Raw genomic sequence first — 22177 nt, forward strand, 5'->3', positions numbered from 1 at the left:
TCATTCACTGTTATATTTTTGTTTTATTATTGTGTGACACAAGTATGTAAGGCCTGGTTCAAGTGTACACAAGGACAAATTGATGGCGTGGTAGATATTAATGCTGTCGACTGTCAAAAGATTTATGCTGACGGGAGAATGCCGACACGGTTGTAATGTTATTCAAAGCATTTTAACCATCTCAACAATAGAACTTTTAACATGATTGGAAAGCACTGAGTTTAAAGTTACAATGCCGACGCAGTTAAAATGCTTTAAGTAACATTACAGCCATGTGGGCATTCTTCCGTTGGCATAATGCTTTCGACTGTATTAATGTCAGACACATAACTACTTCCCATCTGATGAGAACTATCCTTTGTCTTCAAATTAGGTAAAAGAACACTCAATCAATGAGACGTGTAAATACCATCAGTCAGGGATCTATGTACCAGAATTGTATTTTATTATTCACAGGCAAAGGAAAAAAGCAAAATAATTTAACAGGATGTTTTTTTGTTTTTTTTGGCTAAAACAAATAAGGAAAAAAAACTATAAAAAACTGTTCAAAATGTTGCCACAGTACATAAAACACAGGGCCTGATTCAGAGGTGAGCGCTAATGCAGCCGAGGCGGCCTCTTTTCCCGCAGCGCAATTATGTTTGCACGCTAATGCCGCAGCCGATGGGATTCATACACAGACGCAAATCAACTGCTGCGCTAAGCCTTATTAAGATGCACCATCGGCTGCACCACTGAACATCACACCAGCCTTATGGAGGCGCAGATTGTCCGTCAGAACTTGGCCGCTGAACTCAGTGCAACTGCGGCGAAAAGCTGCAGGCGCTGACCGCGACACGCCTGCGTCTGACTAGCCACCTTAAGGACGCCCACTGAAATCGCCGCTTTCTGCGGCTTTCAGTGGTAATTATCGTGACGCAAGCGTAGTGCGTCCTGGACGCATGTGCAGACCAAAAACATCGTCCGCTAGCGCCCGACATAGTCACTACGTCCATCTCTGAATCAGGCCTGCAGTGTGAGGCTGCAGGACGCATTTGGTCGGCTTCCTGCCCACACTAGTAAGCTGAACTGATCGGTCACATGTATAATTAGATAACTTGGCCAAACATTCTTCAAGCAGATGAGATTACCACAACACTGTACAGAGTCACAATAAATAGGTCGATAGAACAAATTTGTGGCTACACACTAGCCATGGGCTAATGTCTGTTTTATCAGATCAAAAAAATACTTAAAAGTTGGTTCAAACCAGTATAAAACCATTGATACGGCACTCTCTTCACCAGACTTCAGCAAACACTGGTGGTGATTTCCTCATTAGCAATGAAGCACCGCAGCCAGATCCCGGTAGGAGTGGAGGTCAGTCTACACCCTCTGACATGGCTACATCCTTGTACAGTCCTGCTGTTTCCATAGTGTCATGTAGGTGTACGGTGAGAACAGGACGATCATGCAACCACAACACCATGACATTTGTAGAAATTGTCCATAAGTTTTTCCAGTTGCCTCAGCAGGTGGTGGCCAATGACTGGTGAATGGGGGGCTGGAAACATCGCACATGTTCCACCGTGGAACTGTCGCTCTCTACCGATTTCATGTATTTGTTGAGGACAGCAAATATCTCATTGTTTAGGATTTGATACTTTCGAATTCGATCTGCCATCTTCTTCAGGGGCTGTAAGAATCAGAGACTGAGTTAAGAAATATAGGAGTCTGTAGTATGTTTATCAGAGGAAACTAGAACTTAAAGGATCTTGTAAATATGGACTTATTATTTTATAACTATATTTCATTTGTTTTACACTAACTCCTAATAGTAGCAGACTGGGCAGTGCGGTCAGGGGAGGAACTAGGTATTTGCCAAAGTTTATAAGGGCCCCTATGTACCACCCAATGGTGAAAAATGTATGTAACACATGTATCTTTGACAAGGAAGATGGGCCCCAGCTCTGGGCCCCATAGCAGCAGCTCTTGCACCTATGGTAGCTACGCCCATGGGTGCGGTACTGTATATATTGAGAGTAAAGAAAATACTGTAATGATGGAAATGCTCTGCTCCGATTGGCCACATGAGGGCGCACTCACCACATTCTTTATAATTTCATCCTTCCCGTCCTGCCTCTGGACTTTCAGTAGGTGATAGCAGAAATCAAACAGATCAAACCGGCGCTGCTGGCCCAGGAGCACGATGATGGCGCATCCTGCCCAATTTAAGCCGTCTCCGAAGCACTGTCTGCAGAAGGGAGCAGGTGGGAACAGGGGGAAGGTGGAGAAGAGTGATATAATTATTGACAATAAAACAAAGGAAAGTAAAAGAGTAAATTAGTAAAAGAATCTTTTAATGTGTGGTATAGTAAAGGATGAGCACAAGTAGCGAGATGGTGACAAAAATATTAAAATGTAAAAATATATAAATAAAAAAGATAATGCGCAAATATTGAATATATTAATAATAATCACAATTAAAATAAAAATCAATCCTGGGAATGAAGAAACAGTACAATTACATATCAAAATACAAAAACACAGAGGTGCTTTAATTCTGTGCATGCGCAAGAAAAGCGCTGCACATCCGTCACCATGGTCACCGCCAGGGGATGCAAATCAGAATTGAATGGAGATCGATGCAATTCCTATAGGTGCTCCTGGGCGGTGACTGGGGGGAGGGGGCTACAGGATGTACGCGCATCGATGTTCGTAGTTCCACTGGCAGCAGCGGCCATGTACCATTGTAGATTCTCAGCAACCATGGGCTCTAATGTCCAATGTTCCGGCCGATGTCCGATCGATGGTGCAATTATTTGCGCACATTGTCGGATTATAGCCGCAGCCGGCAGGCGTCTCTGTAGGAAGCCAAGCGGCTGCGGCATTAGTATTAATTCGCAGTAGTGAATGCGCTAAAAGTTCCAGCTGCTACTGCAATTCCGCCCACCACTGCATCAGGGCCACAGTCACAGCCACCCGAATACAGGGCCTGATTCAGACCCGGTCGCGAGCGCTGAGTGCTCGCAACCGGGTCGATGGTGGCCCACAGCGCATGCGCACGACGGAGCTGGCTCCGTCGTGCGTATGCACGAGACCCGGATAGCGACGGGCAATCCGTTGCTCCGGGTCTCGCACCAAAGGGGACATGCTGTTGATGTTGAGTGACAGCTCTCCCCCTTTGGTGGGCAGGTCGGGGGGTGGCTGTCCAGACGGAGGCGTTCCCATGAGAACGCCTACCGTCTGGGGGCGGCCCCACTGACATCACAAGTGATGTCAGTGGGAGAGCTTTCAGCTCTGTTTGAGCCGAAAGCTCTCTGGGGCTTGCGGCCACGAGACCCTACCACAAGGGTCTCGTCGCAAGCCCGATGGTCGCGTGGTCTTGACCATCGCGACCATCATCCTGGCCCCACGCATTAGCTGTGGGAGGCAACCCACAGCAATGCGAGCGGCCAGGAGGCCGCTCCATAAAAAAAAAAAGACGCCCTGATTCAGAGCGAGCGCTCTTTCAGAGCGTCCAGCTCTGAATCAGGGCCACAGTCCAGTCTAATGCAGGCAGTCCCTCTGGAAGGTGAACACTATAAGTAGGCCACTTAGGTGTGGAGTATGTAACCATCCAATTTGGGAGAAGGTGATATGGTGCTTATTACATGGATGCTCACCACTCTTATATAATATGTTCCAGTATGAAAACACTCGAACAGCGGATGCAGAAATAATATCACAAACCACAAAAGATGGGGCTGCAGATACATTAAATATTATAGCCAACTGCTCACTAAAATCACTTTTCTGGTCAACATTGTAACATACAGGGCAACATTTACTAAGTGGCGGCTTGACGGCGGGTTCTATTCTGTTCTAAACCCCGGCGGTGACGGCGGGTGCTATTCTGTTCTAAACCGCGGCGGTGACGGCGGGTTCTATTCTGTTCTAAATCCTGGAGGTTTGGTGGCGGTTTTGCAGCGGTTTCTAAATGACAGCCCTGTTCTATTCTATTCTAAAATGTGTTTTGACTGTGGTTTGGCTGCGGTTTTACTATCTGCAGATTTACTAAGGCCAAAACCGCTGCAAAACTGCCGTCAAAACACATTTTAGAATAGAATAGAACAGGGCTGTCATTCAGAAACCGCTGCAAACCGCCACCAAACCTCCAGGGTTTAGAACAGAATAGAACCCGCCGTCACCGGTGCTTAGTAAATTTTGCCCACAGGATGAGACAATGGAATACAACAAAACAGATCACATTAATATAAATGATGACTCTGGCCCTCATTCAGAGCCGTACGCTCTGAGCAGAGCGCACGCTCTGCATGAGGGCCGGGCTCCATTTTCATGGAGCGTCCTCCTGGACGCTCGTATAGCTGTGGGTCACCACCCACAGGCTATACGAGCGTGCATTTTGATGGCCGCGATGGTCGTGACCATCGCGACCATCGAAATTGCGAGCCGGAGCCTGCGGTTGAGGTTTTCTATCAGAGCCAAAATCACTCCCACTGACATCACTAGTGATGTCAGTGGGCCGGCTTCTGACGGGAGGCGTTCCCGTGGGAACGCCCCCGTCAGAGAGGCACGCCCCCGGCACGCCCAGCAAAGGGGGCGTGCTGTCAATCAACATTGACAGCACGCCCCCTTTGATCGGACACAACGAGCGAAGGAAAGTCCTTCGCTCGTCGTGTCTGGCGCATGCGCACGACGGAGCTCCCTCCGTCGTGCGCATGCTCAGTGCAGACCATCGACCCACTTGCGAGCGGACAGCCGCTCGCGAGTGGGTCTGAATCAGGGCCTCTGTTCACAATGGGTAAAACATGAGTCCAGTACAACAGATCATCATGTTATTACTCTTTATCAGGGGCGTATCCAAGGGGGGGCGCCGTCCGGCAGTGCCACCAGCAGCTAATGGGTGGACTACCCCAGGGGCATGAATTAGCCATGCTAGTCCCCCGGGCCCCACAAGTGTAGGGCAGACTGCAGTGACAGTGGTCTGCCCTACACAGTAACAAACACACACAGCTGCCAGCAGCAGCTGTGTGTTTGTGATAGCAGCCAGCCAATGAGAGTCAGACAGACTCTCATTGGCTGCTGTGTCCACGGAGGGAGCCGTCTGGAGCTCACTCATGAGTTCCGCCTTCCGGCTCCCCCTGTAGCGGGTAATGGGAGAGATGTCATGACGCGTCTCCCATCCCATAGTGCAGAGCGTGAGCGGGCCCAGAGGAGTGGACAGTGGCAGACGTCGGCAGGAGCGGGGATCAGGTAAGTTGCTACTTTTTTTTTCTGTGTGTGTGTGTGTTTTCTTTTTCTGGCACAGGACACGGGGGGAGTGTGACAACTAGGGGGCACTGTATAGGGGGGGCCGCTACTGCGGGCACTATATAGAGGGAGCCCGCTACTGGGGGCATGGGCATGTTATGGGGGTGGCGGCTGCTACTGGGGGCATTGTATCGGGGGGGCCGCTACTGGGGGCACGTTATGGGGGAGGGGACTACTACTGGGGGCAATGTATATTGTGGACTACTACTGGGAGCAATGCATAAGGGGGACTACTACTGGGGGAACTGTATAGGATGGACTACTACTGGGGGAACTGCATAGAGGGGACTACTGCTGGGGGCACTGAATAGAGGGGACTACTACTGGGGGCACTGCATAGAGGGGACTACTACTGGGGGCACTGTATAGGATGGACTACTACTGGGGGAACTGCATAGAGGGGACTACTGCTGGGGGCACTGCATACAGGGTACTACTGCTGGGGGCACTGAATAGAGGGGACTACTACTGGGGGAACTGCATAGAGGGGACTACTGCTGGGGGCACTGCATACAGGGTACTACTGCTGGGGGCACTGAATAGAGCGGACTACTACTGGTGGCACTTCCTGAAATTATGAGGGGGAAGGGGGCGTCAGTCCATTACCTTGCCAGGGGCGCTCGGATCCCTAGATACACCCCTGCTCTTTATACATCACTAGTATATTGTACCCAACAATCGCAGGGTTGTAGAGTCCCTCCTCTCCTCCCCCAGCTGCATTCCCCATTGTCCTTCTCTCCATTCCCCCGCAGTGGGAGCTGATAGCTGGGAAGCAGGCACACGTCTGTGCCTAGTCAGACAAGTTCCCACTGCACATGACTTGGGACTGACTCTATAGTATTATTATATAGCTGCTCTCTTGTGCAATGGATGTGAGGTGAACAAGGTGAATTATCCCTCATTGGGTATAGAAAAACCCTCAGTTTTGTGGAATTGCTGATCTGATTTTTCATGTTTTGCAGATGGTTGGCACGTGTGTGTGTGTGTACGCCTCATTCCCCAGGTCTTGGGGTTTGCATACAGTGTCTCTTGCTTGACATTAGAAGGTCCCCTCCTACTAGTGAGTCTATAAATGATCAAACACACATGTGCTGTACTCACTCTGCGGTAAATTCGTTGGTCCCCACGGGAATACAGTAAACAAACTGCATGGCACTCCAGAGCCGGTGGAACTCCACACATTCATCCACGTGCATTACTCCGTTAGTGGGGGGTGGCCCACGCCAGATGGGGTCTTGAAGGTAGCTGCGGATCCGAGTCAGGATGACCTCAAACATGGAGAGACCACAACACAGCCGCTCTTTGGTCAGGAGGTCTCCCTCCCGGGCAATGGCAATTTGCTGCACGAAAACATGTGAATGAGCATATCTCTAAAATGCAATACAAAGATCGTTAGCTGCTCAGGTGTCTTATAGGTAAGAGCACCAAGGCGTGCAGAAAAACATGTGTTAGAGTATATTTGTTTCTGAGACAGTAGGGTTGCATTGATTTATGGGGGCATTGTTGCTATTGCTGTTTAAGCTCATTTTCAGAGTAATCCATCAGCTTCTTCCTCAGAGAGGATGGGAAACACAAAAGAACGCACCTTTTATAAATGGCTTTTTGTAAGTAAATCAAACAAATCAAATCTAAAAAAAATGGATTTCTGTATTCACCCATTATATATCCGATATAGTAATTCAGCACTAATACCCAGCTTATCTGCTTTATTTTTTTAAATAGTAATTCAATCAGTAATCGCCAAAATAGATTACTTATTTTCTAGTCAATATTGTAATAATCCACAATACATTGTGTATTTTATATTAATAAACCACGTATCAATAAACAATTGATCAATATAATCAGTCTGTCCATAATCTACTACATATAAAATATTTAGTATTGAGTTTAGTTTATTAGTATTATGCTTTATTGATATAGCCCTAACATATTACACAGCATGGTACAACCGGAGAATATTTAATCAATCACATCAGTTCTGGCCCCAAAGCTTACAATCTAATTTTCCTATCCCACGCATACAAAATATACAGTAATTTACTTACAAGCCAATTAGTTTAAATGTGCTATGGGATAGACTACCCAGAGGTAACCCACGAGGGGAGGACTTAGGACTCCACTCAGTGCCCTGGTCAGCACTGTACCCCCGGGCATCAGTGCCACCCTCCCAGAGATAGAGCACAATAGATCACATTGGTATAAAATCAGTAATCCACAATAGATCATCCTAGTTATAATAACGCAGAGTAGATCACTTATTCCTTAGTCCGTACCTGTGGCGTGCCCAGCCTCTCTATTAAAGGCACAAGATGGAGAGGAGCGTATTTGGCCTCAAGTCGCTTCATCCTCACCTCCAGACGCTCCCCCTCTAAGTGGCAAAACACCAGGCGTAAATATCACTTTATGACATTAGGTTAATTGGACAGGTACAAAATGGAACATTGTAACCAATAAAGAAGGTGGAGTCTGGTTACAGCTCTTTGAAATAACATTTTCCCATATAATTAATTGGCTGCTTAAAACCGGATGTTTAGGCAACATGTATTCTCCTGCGGCTGCTGCTGGAATTGTCAGGTGACTTACAGTACTGTGTGCAAACGTTGTCAGCCCTCCACTGCTTAATATGCCAGTCCCCACACCTATCATTCATCCCAGTATATTATAGGCTTGTTTTGCCAGTTAGTAATTTAATCCCAATATTTGCCAATCTATGGGCCGGACGCAGCGGCGATGTCAGACGCAGTGGAGCAATGTATTTTGTCTGTGCATGAGTCACGATTTTGTTTGTACAGATTTGCAGTAGAAATTTAGATGCACAGTAGCAGAAATGCAAGGAGCGTTCCTGGCCGGAGACTGGGAGGTAACAGGAAGGTGACTAAAAAGCCGCACAGAGATTTATAGGAGTGTAGCGGGCATAGGGCTGGTTCAAGTTTCAATGAGGCGAGCGATGGTAATACCAAGTGGTATTTCAGCATCTACGCTGGCAGTGGGCGTTTCAGTCCTTGCGCATTCATGCGAACAGATGTACACCAGGGAAGGGCTTTGTAGCGGCATTAGCATAAAGTCGCAGACACAACTGCCCCAAAAGACGTAAAGGACGACCGCGGCTGCGTCCTACTCACAATCAGGACCTATGTGTTCCCCAAGGTTTACCTTTGATGTAGACACGCGGTAAGATATTCTGGAAGGGTGCGGCGTGAAGGAGATCACACACCTCCTCTTGGGACTAGGACAGGGAAGAAGAGAGAGGGTAAGGAAGGCAAAACGACTGTGTGACCGACAACAAAGAGCGAGAATAACAAAATAAAGTTATCAGCAACAAATGGTGATTTGTGGTCATAATGCAAAATGAAAAGGGAAGTTCCCAGCGTGCAATTACCGCACCACCTAAATATAGGAGCACATGGCACATAGGAATTATACGCAACAGACCATGTTGTACATAAGCTGCCTGTTAGCATTTCTGGAGACTGACTAGACAGAGCATGGGAATATAATATTTCTTTATAAAGACAACAAAACATTCACCATGTCCCAGCAATCTAGAGATAAGAGACTTCCACACAAATCATACTGCACAAAAACACAGATCAGTAAGAGATACGTACAGGTCACTGCTGGAAATATAAACCCCAGGCTTTGAGATGTACAACAGAGTCATATAAAGAATTATAATAAAGGAAACAAATGGATTTATCTTTTATTAGACGAAAGGTTCTTACCAAAGCTTGTTCGATGAGCAGACAGAAGAGCACTGCATTCCCTACTTCCCGCAGGCTCTGGAACACATCCGTCTTTAGCTCAGCGTACTCAATGATGTCCTTTAGCTGGTGGTGGAAGAACTCTAGGATCCCTGAAAAGGATTCACAAACAGTAAGAGACTCCCCACTGTAGATTCCCCACATTCACTTGTTAGATTCCTCATGTAATACAAGATGCATTGTGCGGAGGGCAAGTATAAAGTGCGGAAAAGTTCAGTCTTACCACCTCAATATTAATAGTTAGTGATACAATGGACTGGGTGTACTTTACAATGTTCAAAGGAACATTGGTTCCGCACAGGAATAGTGTTCACATGTAGCTCATAACAGAGCATCAATGGAAAGACCAACAATATATGACTGATATCATCCTAAATAGGGAAACCAGAGATTACTTAGTTGGTGGTGCACCCCGAGTAAATATAGTCTTACTAGTTTTCAGTCATTTACAATGCTAGAAGAATAAGTATGATGGTGGCTCCGGTCTGCTAGAGTCTATGTAGAGTGAAACGCGTGGTTGATCCTGTGGATTACCTGGTGAACCATACTCATGTCGAGGCAGGCGACAGATTTTTGGCATGACCTCAATAAGAGTCTTCACATACTGTAGTATAGTTCCCTGAAGCTGTGGAAGACAAGATCCAGATTGGTCAACAAGGTCTTAAAACAACATAGGGTCGTATTCAATTAGAAGCGAAAAGCCGAGATCCGCGAAAAAGTATCGCCGATTGCAACTTTTTGCCTGTCGGTAACTTATCTCTGTATTCAATTCCATCCGGGTTTCGTGTACACGGAAAGCCAATGCAATATAATAGGCAAAAAAGATTCACCTCTGAATAGCAGGAGAAAAGATGGGCAACATTTGTATTTTGGGGTGTAAAGGTTGGGAAAAAAAGTGAGGAACACCCCAAAATAAGTACTTAGAATTTGGGGGGCGAAAAAGCACAAAGTTGGGGGAAAAGTTTGCAAACTAGCCAGTGGTGTAACTAGGGTATTTGGAGCCCAGGGCAAATTTAAAAAGGGATCCCCCCCCTCCCCCCGATGTGCGTGCGCTGAAAAAATGGGCGTGGTCACTTAAAAATGGGGCGTGTCAACATGACACACCCCTTTATTTTCACACTGAACATTCCTATCCATATGCACCTTAACCCCAGTAGTACCCCTTATACAGTACCCCCAGTATAGAGTTGTGGTCCCTCTTATGCAGGCCCATAGTAGTGCCCCTTATACAGTATCCCCAGTAGTGGTCCCCCCAAATGCAGTGCCCCATGTAGTGTTCCCCCTTATGCAGTGCCCCCAGTAGCAGTCCCCACAATGCAGTGTGCCCAGTAGCGGTATCCCCTTATGCAGTGCCCTTTATATGGTGCCCCCAGTAGTAGTCCCCCCCCTATGCAGTGCCCTTTATATAGTGCCCCCAGCAGTAGTCCCCCCCCCATTCAGTTTTCCCAGTAGTGGTCCCCTTATGCAGGCACCCAGTAGTGATCCCCCCTATCCAGTGCCCCCTGTAGTGGCCCTTCCTATTATTTCCCCCAGTAGTGGTCCCCCGAGTGCAGTGCCTCTACTAGTAGGCCCCTTTTATAATGCCCCCAGTGGTAGTTCCCCCCCAAGTAGTAGTCCCAGGTAGAGGGTCCCCCTCCCGATTAAGTGCCCCCAGTAGTAGCCCCCCCCCCAGTAGAGGTCCGCCCAATAATGGTGCCCCCACCCCCAGTAGAGGTCCTCCCAGTAGTAGCCACCCCCCTCCCCCGTTCTGCAGATAGGTTAAAAAAAAATAATATATGTATATATATATATATAAAATATGAGATATGGTAAGAACTTACCCTTGTTATCTCTATTTCTACGAAAGTCCATAGGGTTCCACAGGATACCTTGGGGTATAGGTGTGACGTCAGTCGCTGGGCACCATAGAGTTAAGCTTTTCAGCCTCCCAGGATGCACTAGGGTCCCCCTCCTATACCCCGCCCCCGAGCCAAGGCACCTCAGTTAGTTATCAAGCCAAAGGCCGGAGGAGGAGAAGGAAGAGAGAGAAAAAAGATCTGGACACATACAAGAATCACATTCTCACCAGAGGGTGACGGAAAACCGGTGACTAGAGCAAAGCCCATCTGCAGCACAGGTGCGACAGGGCGGGAGTCCTGTGGAACCCTATGGACTTCGTAGAAATAGAGATAACAAGGGCAAGTTCTTACCATATCTCATATTTTCTACTTCAGGGTCCATAGGGTATCCACAGGATACCTTGGGGATGTCCCAAAGCAGTATCCTTTAAGGGTGGGGACGCTCCTGTGCAGAAAGGAGAATCCGCCGCCCGAAGGAAGCATCCTGAGAGGCGAAGGTGTCAAACCTGTAATACCTCACGAAGGTATGGACAGAGGACCACGTAGCAGCCTTGCAGATCTGAACTGCCGAGGCACCACGTCGAGCTGCCCACGAAGGACCCACAGACCTAGTGGAATGAGCCTTCAGAGAAGGAGGGACCGGTAGGCCTTCATGAAGATAAGCTTCAGAAATAGCCATACGGATCCAGGCTGCCAAAGTTTGCTTTGAAGCAGGCCAACCCTTTTTACGGAAGCCATAGAGGACAAACAAAGCGTCCAACTTCCTAAACGAAGAAGTGCGGTCAACATAAGTCCTTAAGGCCCGCACAACATCCAAAGAGGCCTCACCCACGGAAAGACCCGGTGAGTTAAAGGCCGGAACAACTATTTCCTCGTTAACATGAAACTGGGAAACAACTTTGGGAAGAAACTCGGGCCGAGTGCGGAGCACTGCCCTGTTCCCATGAAAAACCAAGAAAGGGGGTCTACAAGAAAGAGCCCCTAACTCAGAAACACGTCTGGCCGAAGCAATGGCCAGAAGGAAAACAGTCTTAGCTGTTAGCCATTTAATATCCACTGAGCCCAGTGGTTCAAACGGCGGTCCTTGGAGAGCCCTCAGGACCACAGCCAAATCCCAAGGCGCCACAGGTGGAACAAAGGGCGGCTGAATACGGAGAACACCTTGCATAAAGGTGCGCACATCCGGGATTGTAGCAATCCTACGGTGAAACCAGACAGATAGGGCCGAAACCTGTACCTTCGAAGAAGCAAGGCGAAGCCCATGATCTAGTCCCGCTTGCAGGAAGGCGAGAATCCAAGACAGACGAAACTCCCGAGGGGCATAACCTCTCGGTCGACACCACTGGAAGAACGTATGCCACACGCGATGGTATATCCTCGCGGAAGACGGTTTCCGAGCTCGTAACATGGTACGCACCACAGAGCTGGAAAACCCCCGGGACCTCAGCATGGCCGTCTCAACAGCCACGCCGTCAAAGACAGTCGAGTCAGGTCCGGGTGAAGGCAAGGACCCTGAGACAGAAGGTCCGGTCGTAGCGGTAACCGCAGAGGACTGTCCACGGACAGACCCTGAAGGTCTGAGAACCAGTGCCGTCTGGGCCACGCGGGAGCTATCAACAGGAGCGTCCCTCCTTCCTGTTTGAATTTCCGGATTACCCGTGGAAGAAGGGAGACCGGAGGGAACAGGTATGCGAACCGGAACGTCCACCGGACGGACAGAGCATCCAACCAGAGACGCCCCTTCGTCTCTTGTGCGAGACCCGTACACCGGCAACTTGTTGTTGTGCCGGGACGCCATGAGGCCGATTTCTGGAAGACCCCACCTGTCCACCAGTAGTTGAAAAACGTCCGGGTGCAGGGACCATTCCCCCGGATGAACGTCCTGGCGACTTAGAAAGTCCGCCTCCCAATTTAGCACTCCCGGGATGAAGACCGCTGATATGGCCGGAAGATTGCGCTCCGCCCAAACCAGGATCCGAGAGACCTCTACGAGAGCCGCCCGACTGCGAGTTCCTCCTTGCCTGTTTATGTAGGCCACGGTGGTAGCGTTGTCCGACTGGACCTGCACCGGGTGACCCTGGAGAAACCGTTGTGCCTGCTGGAGAGCATTGAAGACCGCACGGAGTTCCAAGATATTTATTGGAAGCTCCGCTTCTGTCGGCGTCCACCTGCCCTGGAACAAGTGTGGACCCGAAACTGCTCCCCAGCCCCGAAGACTGGCGTCCGTTGTCAACAGGACCCAATTTGGAACCCAGAACGGACGTCCCTTGTTGAGGTGGGTCGTCTTTAACCACCACGCAAGGGACAGGCGAACCTCCGGGGTGAGCACAATCGTCTGGGACTTCAGAGACTGAGGCAGCCCGTTCCACTTGGACAGGATCAGGTGCTGCAGAGGTCTGGAGTGAAACTGGGCGTATTCCACCATGTCGAACACCGACACCATGGAGCCCAGTAACCTCATCGCCGAGTGTAAGGACACCCGGCGGCTGTGCAGACAACTGCGCACCCTTGACTGTAAAACAGAGATCTTGTCCTCCGTTACGAAGATCCTTTGCTGTCCCGAGTCCAATAAGGCTCCAAGATGCAGAATCCTCCGAGACGGGATTAGAGTGGACTTCTGCCAGTTGATTAGCCAGCCGTGCCGTTGCAGCAGTGCAATGGTCAGGTCCAAGTGGTGTAACAGGAGCTCTGGAGATCCTGCCACCAATAACAGGTCGTCCAAGTACGGCAACATGCGGACTCCCTGCAGCCGCAGAGAAGCCGCCATGACCGCCATCACCTTGGTGAAAACACGTGGTGCTGTCGCCAGGCCAAAAGGTAACGCCCGAAACTGGAAGTGGTCGCTGCGGATTGCAAACCGGAGGAACTGTTGATGGCGCAAAAGAATAGGGACATGCAGGTAAGCGTCCTGTATGTCCAATGACACCATGAAGTCCCCAGGTTCCAGCGCCAGAATGATGGACCGTCGGGTCTCCATCCGAAACTTCGGGACCCGCAAAGACTTGTTGAGTGCTTTGAGGTTGAGAATCGGACGATATGACCCATTGGGTTTCTGTACCAAAAATAGATTTGAATAGAAACCCTGGCCCCTCTGGGAGAATGGAACAGGCACTATAACTCCAGCCTGGAGCACAGTGTGCAATACCTTCCGCAGCTCCGTAGCCTTGTTCTGGTCTGATGGTAGACCCGTGGTGAAGAATCGAGACGGGGGTCTGTGCCGGAAGGAGAGGGCGTATCCGTGGGAAACCACCTCCAGAACCCAAGTGTCTGTCGTAGTGGTCGACCAACACTGGGCGAACTGTAGCAGGCGGCCTCCCACCCTGGGATCCCCCAAAGTGAGGCCCGGACCGTCAGGCCGCAGGCTTGTCATCTGGCTTGAGGGCCGGACGTCTGGTACTCCATGCCTGCTTCCGGGGCTTGGCCGATTTCTTAGGACCAGCCTGTCGAGGAAACGACTGTGGTTTGGGCCTGCCCTGGGCCCTAGATGACCGAAAGGACGATGGTCCAGAACCAGAAGGAGCAGCGGCCGACGGGAGACAAGCCGATTTGGCTGGCCACAATCTTATCCAGATCCGGACCGAAGAGAACTTCTCCGGTAAACGGCAAGGCTTCCAGACCCTTCTTGGAATCTGCGTCCGCCTTCCAGGATCGCAGCCACAAGGTGCGACGAGCAGCTACCGCTGCTGAAGAAATTCTAGACACCAGAGTACTAATGTCTAGAGCCGCCTCGTTGATGTAAGTGGCCGAATCACGGAGATTGCCAATCAACTCCGCCTGTTCGGCCGGACAGTCGGAATCAAAAGAAGCCTCTAATGAATCCGCCCAGCGCTCCATCGCTCTGGCAACCCAGCAAATGGCCATAGCCGGCCGTGCTGCCCCCCCCGCAAGGGAATAAGCGGACTTCAGGCAGATTTCCACCTTGCGGTCCGTAGCATCCTTAAGGGAGGACATGGATGGCATCGGCAATGTGGCACTACGGACAAGACGGGTCACGTGAGAATCCACCTGTGGAGGGGATTCCCACTTAGCAAAATAATTATCCGCGAACGGATAAGCCACCGCCAGGCGTCTCTGCGGCTGGTATCTTTTGCCAGGCTGTTTCCACGCCTCCTCTAAATGGTCCACCAACTGACCCGAAAGAGGAAAGATTGTGGCATCGCCCTTCACATCTTTGAAAAAGGCATATTTAGACTTAGCCGCTGGGGGAACTTCGTCCTCAATCACCAAGGCTGTGCGGACCGCCCGAATAAGTCCAGGAATATATACTTTGGACTTAGCATCAGCGTCCTTAGTATGGAGAGGTTCCTGATCGTAAGGATCCAGAATCTCCCCCTCATCAGACGTCCCTTCGTCATCCTCATAAGGAGCGGACAGAGACGCCACCGGCCGTTTATGAGGCCGCATCACAGACTCCCCTTGCAATACATCCGACAAGTGCTGTACAGAACTCGTCAGGGAGTTAACCCACGCTGGCTCCTGAGAAACCGGGAGCGGGGAAATAGGGAGACTGTGGGGTACCACCAATTGTCGTGGGAAATCCTGCACGGGTGACGACACCACAGACTGCTGGGACAAACCCATCGGAGTAAACGCGGGCTGCGGAGCTAACTGGCCCACTAAAGCTGTTAGCGCCTGAGCGAAACAAGCCCAGGGCGGCTCCTGTACCGGTGCTGTAACCGTAAGAGGCCGCGCCATGGACAAACACTGCCGGCAAAGGCCCTCCGCGCACTGTAGCCGGAGGGGAAAATCACTTTCAGACATGATGGCACCACGTATGTGACCCCTCTCACCAATTATATATTAAATAGGCGAGAGACCACCCTGCAGCACCGCACCGCAAGGGCTTAGCAGAAAGAACAGAGACAGTAATAAAGCTGACAGTTTAGAGAAGAAAAGTTACAGGCAGCGCTAGCACAGTCACATACAATGCAAAGAAAATCAATTCCTGCACTAACAGCGCTGATCACTCAACTACACAGACACAGGGCCTGGTAGGACACAGCGCTGCATACACAGACCTGACCACAGCGGAGGAGAGGTATGCGGGGGGACCCAGACCACGATGCTTCCGTCCAGTGCTTCCAGCAGCGTTCACCATGCGTTGGAGAAGATGGCCGCCGAGGAGCAGAGAGGAGGCTGGCCTGGGGGAGGAGCGCTGACACAGGGTCAGTCAGCACAGTGCAGAGAGGGCTGTGTGCAGCGGGGGAGGCGCCGGCTGTGAGACAGGGAAGGCGCGCTCCCCTGGCATGCATTTAACCCCTGGGACGCCGCAGCGCTACCGCTCTGCTGCGGTCCGCTGTCCCAGGGGGTAGTGGAAGCGCAGGTTGGTCGCCTGGCTCCACGCTGCAGCCAGGCCCCAGGGAGCCCCCTGCCTGGGGAACTTAGGACCATGTGATCAGCGGGGACCCACCGCGGGACCCCGCTGCTTACCTCTGTCCCCCTTGAATCCGGCCATGGTCCGGAACATCTGGGGTCACCGCTAGCTGTGACCCCAGATGCCCACCAGCCTCCCCGGATCAGTACCGGCGTCCTGGTACCGGCGGGGTGTAGGGAAGACAGCATGGACGTCAGGACTGACTGTCCATGCTGTTCATCCAGATGTGCAGCCACAGCTGCATGAAGAAAAAGCTTCAGGGGCTCTTCTAGCCCCCACTCCAACAGGTGCACCCGACTCCGGCCGGGCACCAAACTAAACTGAGGTGCCTTGGCTCGGGGGCGGGCTATAGGAGGGGGACCCTAGTGCATCCTGGGAGGCTGAAAAGCTTAACTCTATGGTGCCCAGCGACTGACATCACACCTATACCTCAAGGTATCCTGTGGATACCCTATGGACCCTGAAGTAGAAAAACATACTTACCTGAATCCACGCTGCTGCTCCGGTCCGCGACGCCGCTCCCGCCAGTCCTCCCGGGCTGGCGTGCTCAGCATTATGGGACAGACGTCATGACGGAAGTCCGGCTCTTGCAGTGGGTGCTGCTGCAGTCAATGAGAGTCTATCTGACTCTCATTGGCTGCTGTTTAACACACGCATCGCCGCCAGCGCTGGCGTCGATGCGTGTGTTATGCACAGCCTGAGCCCGCCTCCTGGCGCTATTGGGCAAGCGCTCAGGGGGAGGGAACGGGCTCAGGTGTGCAGCACAGGACCGGCGCAGGGAAGCCTAGCGCCGGTCCTGTGTAAATGTGTAGCGCCGACCGCAATCACTGCGGTCGGCGCTACACTTGTGGCTAAGTAGGGCGGGCTGGACCGTGGCCGGTCCCACGGTGCCCAGGGCACGCACCCTGCCCGAACCCCCCTAGTTACGCCACTGAAACTAGCTAAATAAGGTTCTGGGGGTGCACTAAGAAGGGGCCAAGTGTTGAAACTGCACTTTACAGACACTACAATATGCTTGCACCCATTTTCAGGTACCCCAAATTTGCCAGGACTACTTATTTTCTCCAAAAAATACTGCTTTATGCCATTATTATTATTTATTGTTACCAGTTATTTATATAGCGCACACATATTCCGCAGCGCTTTACAGAGAATATTTGGTCATTCACATCAGTCCCTGCCCCAGTGGAGCTTACAATCTATGTTCCCTATCACATGTACACATACATACACACTAGGGTTAATTTTTTGTTCGGAGCCAATTAACCTACCAGTATATTTTTGGAGTGTGGGAGGAAACCGGCGCACCCGGAGGAAACCCACGCAAGCACAGGGAGAATATACAAACTCCACACAGGACCGTGGTGGGAATTGAACCCAGGACCTCAGTGCGGTGAGGCAGTAATGCTAACCATTACACCGTCTGTGCTGCCATTCTACACCACTTGTGCAAATACGCTAATTAGTGGCAATTGTGCGAACTTAAGTACCCAAAATAGTTGTATTACAGCTAATCGGCCACTACTACATTGAACCCCAATGTTTCTGCATCTTTTTGGTGGGTAGAGGCTGATTTCTCCGATTCTGACACCACTTTCCGCCTGTTCTGACTTTGTATGTCTCAGTTTTCGCGTCTTTTGGAATTGAATAGGGCAAATCGTGGGTACGTGCACCGTAAGTTTTCGCGGCTAAAATACGCGATGTAGGCGAAAAGTCCAGCATGCGAAACTTTTTCGCGTACGCAAAACTGACTACGGGCCATAGTCTCAGACTGTGCACACACTCACAAAGCTAAGATGGACTTAAGGACCAATCAGGACAGGGGTCAGGCAGTATTATCTAATAACTAGGTGCCCATCTTGCTTAAAACAATGATACATGGTGAATCGGGGTCACCAGTTGAGCAGATTTTCCTTTCTGCATAATAACATTCAATACTGCAATGATGGGCCAATCTGGTCAGAAACTACCAAACCGTTCTTCCAGATATACATGTCTGTGGCCAGTATTACATGTCTGTATGGGATTACTCACCCAAACGTGTCTCCTCTGAGAGTGACTACATGCCACCTTGTACTTATCATTCATTGTGCCCGATCGTCCCTGTGCTCTTCTATCACTTTCCACTGCCCTGAACAATATCTACGCCCCCAATCTGTGAGAAGACCCCATTCCCTTCACATTATTCCCCCTCTCACCAGGCTCTTGACGATTTTCAGCAGTTCCTCCATCACCACGGCGATACCCTGATACCCCAGCAAGCGGCAGATGGTCTTGAAGTGAGGAGGACCCACAAAGTTGCGATATGAACTGTATATGTGGCTGTAGGCAATATTGAGTGGCTGCAGGTCAGGTTCCCAGGCAAACAGGAAAAATAAATAAAATAAAATGTTATGTAATATCCTATATTAATTTTCACCACCTTCAGCAGTTTTCTGTATAACAACAGGTGCAATAGAAATGTGCAATCTCAGTGTATTTTAGTATCAGCTATCCGCCCCTGATTAGCGTCATAGCACAGCCCCTACTTCTGGGCCTCAGGATCCCCTTTACCATAACTTTCCAACTAACCAGCAGACTCTTGAAAAGTAGAAGACACATCTCGGTGTCAAAATCTCGAGGACTGCATTTACTATGGATGACTTTTCTCTATAACTTCCCTGGTCTTCCTCCTCGCCCATTATCCCACTGTTATTATTTACCCTTGTTTATTCACTGACCTTTGACCCGTACAGATAATAAGGCTGCACATTTGCTGGCTTATCCCTCTGTGGCTCCTGGGTGAAAGGAATTGCCGTACGGACAAACCTGCCAAAAATGTAATCAATTGGTAAAAACAGAATCAAAAAAGCAAACAGATGAAAGAAATGGACTGAACTAAACAAATGAAAAGGCAGACACAGCACGGATCAAATAATGTGCTTGGTAGGACGCACGATTTGTTAGCACAATGACTGGTTCCGAGATGGGAGCAAGGCAAAATAAGAAATCAACTATACACCTTGGACAAACCATGGGCCTCATTCAGAGATGTACACTATTGCCGTCGCGACTGCGTCTGTGTATGCAGCCATTGTGCGAAAATAGGCAAATATTGCAGCAGCCGGGATTTGTATTGAGACGGCCACACGCGGCATCGCAAATCCAAGCGTCTGTACGCAAAGGCGCAGCATTGGTTGAAGATTCTCCGATTATCGGTCTTCTGAGCAACCCCATGGTGGTGCAGAATGGCTGCGTGTACTGACATACCAGAGCTATTTGTATTGCATATGGGATCGCAGACGCAGGCTGTAAAACGTTGCAGGTAAGATGCAGGTAGTTATCGGAGGATAACCTTGCTAGTTTTGCTCGCACCACAATGAGTGAGGCCTTCCTGCCGGATAACCAGCGCTGCAGAGCCTGCAAGGTTTAGATGGAAACTCACTGCTAGCTGAACCTCCCCCAAAGTATACAGAAGGACGAAAACCCACCGGTTGGTTGAGCCATTGTAACAATAGTTGGGCAAGAAGTCGAAATTCAGCTCCCAGAAGACGTGTAGTGTATTCCTCCCATATGGAGCGGACACGTTGTGATTGGCTTCTCGAAACATGGCGTCAAAACTGTCCAGGGTCAGGTGCTTGCAGAGGAGCCGGTGGGTGAGTCGGTTAATATCAAGTAGCCACTCCAGCTCCTGAACGGAAGAGTATGATAGGTTATTACAGGGGGCACTTAGGAAACTAGTGCAAAGGAAATAGATAGCTAAATAGTTACTTTCGGTTTCTACACTGTTCTAAAAGTTCTAATAAATGTAATCACTCTGTTTGCTCTGTTTTATTATGTATAAGGATTTGTCAATTGCATGTTATTGCAGATGTGGTATACATGATCTTATACTATGAGAGAATGCCTTGATGTGAGCTGGTGTTCACTGTTATCAGCTATTTAAGTCAGCAATGCCCCCTGTCTGTACGCTTCAAATAACCATACAGGCAGGCGGTCTGGGAGCAAACACAAATCTCTTCTCATGATCATAGCCTTATAGAACTTTTACATGTATGATTGTTATTAGTAGTTCTACTATTTAATGCAACTTTAGTTTTGACTTGTTATGATTTTTTATAGGCTGTCAACTACTATCACTGCTGGCACACTCACCACAATAGACGTCAGGTCCTCACTCTCAAAGCGACTGATCGCCTGGTCCAGGGATTTGTACATAGCGGCCGAGATCCGCTGAGTGATCAGCCTGTTCAAGTCGATGGATCTGCCCAACAGCTGTGTGCAAGGTGAATGGTAAGATAACATTAATCGTAATATAGCTCAGATTTACATCAATGATTTCTTTATTTTAGCGTATTCATAATAGCATTTAATCTGTATAAAATGAATAACCATTTGCTGTTATGATTTCCCATAACTGAAGATTTGGGGTTTTGTTAGTTTGTGTTTTTTTAATTTCACTTGTTCTACATGTCATTGTAAGGTGACTGCACCATGAACAGATCACAGAATAATGAACCACAGGCCCCCAAGAGTAATGTCAAAGCAATGATCACTTCAGTCATCACAGACAAACATAAATGCACCAAATAAATGAGTGATCGCCTAGCAAATGCAGCATTAGGTACCACACATGGTTGGCTTTACAAGCAACAGTAGTAAGTACACAAACTGGAGGATGACAGACCTGGACGTGGCGCTGTTTGAGCAGCGTTTCATAGCGATTGGATGGTGGGTACGGAATGATCACTCCATAGTTCTTACACTCTGCTCGGAAGCGTTTGTCCAGCAGAACACTGCAACAAGGGGAAGATCAGTCAGGCTTGTGTAGGAATATGGACCCTGTGCAAACACCCAATAGAGCTTTTTTCTCTCTCTCTCTCTATTTATAAATAAACACTTATCCAATCTATGTGTAATGAGTAAGCTTATGTTTGTTCATACCTGCCAGACATAGCCTTGTAGTAGGCGAAGATCTGATCAGATAGCTTATACACAAACTGGTCAAAGCACAAATTCACCTGCAAGAAAAATAAATTTAAATTCACAATTAAAAAGGAATTTAGAAGTTAAGTGAAATATATGTAGATATTAGTAAAGGTACTGACAGGAGTTTAAATGAAAACATAAGATAAATAAAAAATATCCACAAGGTGGCAGTATATCAGAGAACGTTACAAGGTAGCATTTTGTCACATTGGCACAGACTGAAGACAACCCTCTGCTGTTGAGTACCAGGAATTACTCTCTCACTAATGATCATCTATTTTGAAAGATATTTTGAGTTTTGGCCACATCCCATTTCTTACCTTGTTCCTTGCTGCTTTTGTCATGCCAAGTCAACCTACGACCAATTTGTATTTATTATTTACAGTTATTAATGTTACTAAAATAGTGCATATGTACTAAGCAGCGCTTTACAGGGAACATCTAACCAGTCACATCGGTTCCTACCCCAGTGGAGTTTACAATCTAAATTCCCCACCCCACAGACCAGATGAAGTTTTGTCAGGAGCCAACTCACTGGCCAATATGATTTGGAGGACCCAGAGGAACACTGTGCAAGCCAGGGAAGAACATACAAGCTCCACACAGATAGGGCCTTTGTTGTAATTAAACCCATGATGCCAGTGCATAACCGAGCAGCCACTTTGTTTTTGGTACAACATACCACTTTTAAAAGTACTTTAGAAGTGGCATTATGCATTGTATTTATATACAGAAATTACAGACACACAATGACTCGTTGGCAGCTTCATTGACAGACACACTGTACAGATCTAATTTTCTTTTTAATTCTGTCCCCTCCTCCACCTGAACTTTTCTTCCAATGAGACATTAAACCCCCTCTCCAACAAGTTTTCTCTTCAGCCCAGGCTACTGCCCCTGCTGCCCACCCCTTGTTAGACCTCTGCTTTTAGAAGCCACAG

At 49.0% G+C, this 22177-nt stretch overlaps 1 protein-coding gene across 3 annotated transcripts in view; it reads right to left on the minus strand.

The window, feature by feature from the left end:
- Positions 1-436: 436 nt before the first annotated feature.
- The window catches only part of CYFIP2 (cytoplasmic FMR1 interacting protein 2), a 76764-nt gene continuing 55023 nt past the window's right edge, over positions 437-22177 (minus strand). For 2 of the 3 annotated variants that reach the window (XM_088478954.1, XM_088478955.1), the window contains exons 20-32: positions 21192-21268; positions 20935-21043; positions 20403-20522; positions 19739-19938; positions 18989-19076; positions 18467-18610; positions 9591-9681; positions 9018-9148; positions 8449-8521; positions 7569-7663; positions 6394-6662; positions 2086-2233; positions 437-1675 (exon numbers count right to left, since the gene is read on the minus strand). In XM_088478954.1, the coding sequence (XP_088335080.1) occupies positions 1508-1675; positions 2086-2233; positions 6394-6662; positions 7569-7663; positions 8449-8521; positions 9018-9148; positions 9591-9681; positions 18467-18610; positions 18989-19076; positions 19739-19938; positions 20403-20522; positions 20935-21043; positions 21192-21268 (1713 nt within the window). In that variant the 3' untranslated portion in view covers positions 437-1507. The remainder of the gene's footprint in view (positions 1676-2085; positions 2234-6393; positions 6663-7568; positions 7664-8448; positions 8522-9017; positions 9149-9590; positions 9682-18466; positions 18611-18988; positions 19077-19738; positions 19939-20402; positions 20523-20934; positions 21044-21191; positions 21269-22177) is intronic. The other variant, XM_088478956.1, reaches the window with a different exon arrangement.

The sequence above is a fragment of the Taudactylus pleione genome, unplaced genomic scaffold, assembly GCF_031769625.1.
Source record: "Taudactylus pleione unplaced genomic scaffold, aTauple2 ptg000225l, whole genome shotgun sequence".
In the NCBI taxonomy this organism is placed as follows: Eukaryota; Metazoa; Chordata; class Amphibia; order Anura; family Myobatrachidae; genus Taudactylus; species Taudactylus pleione.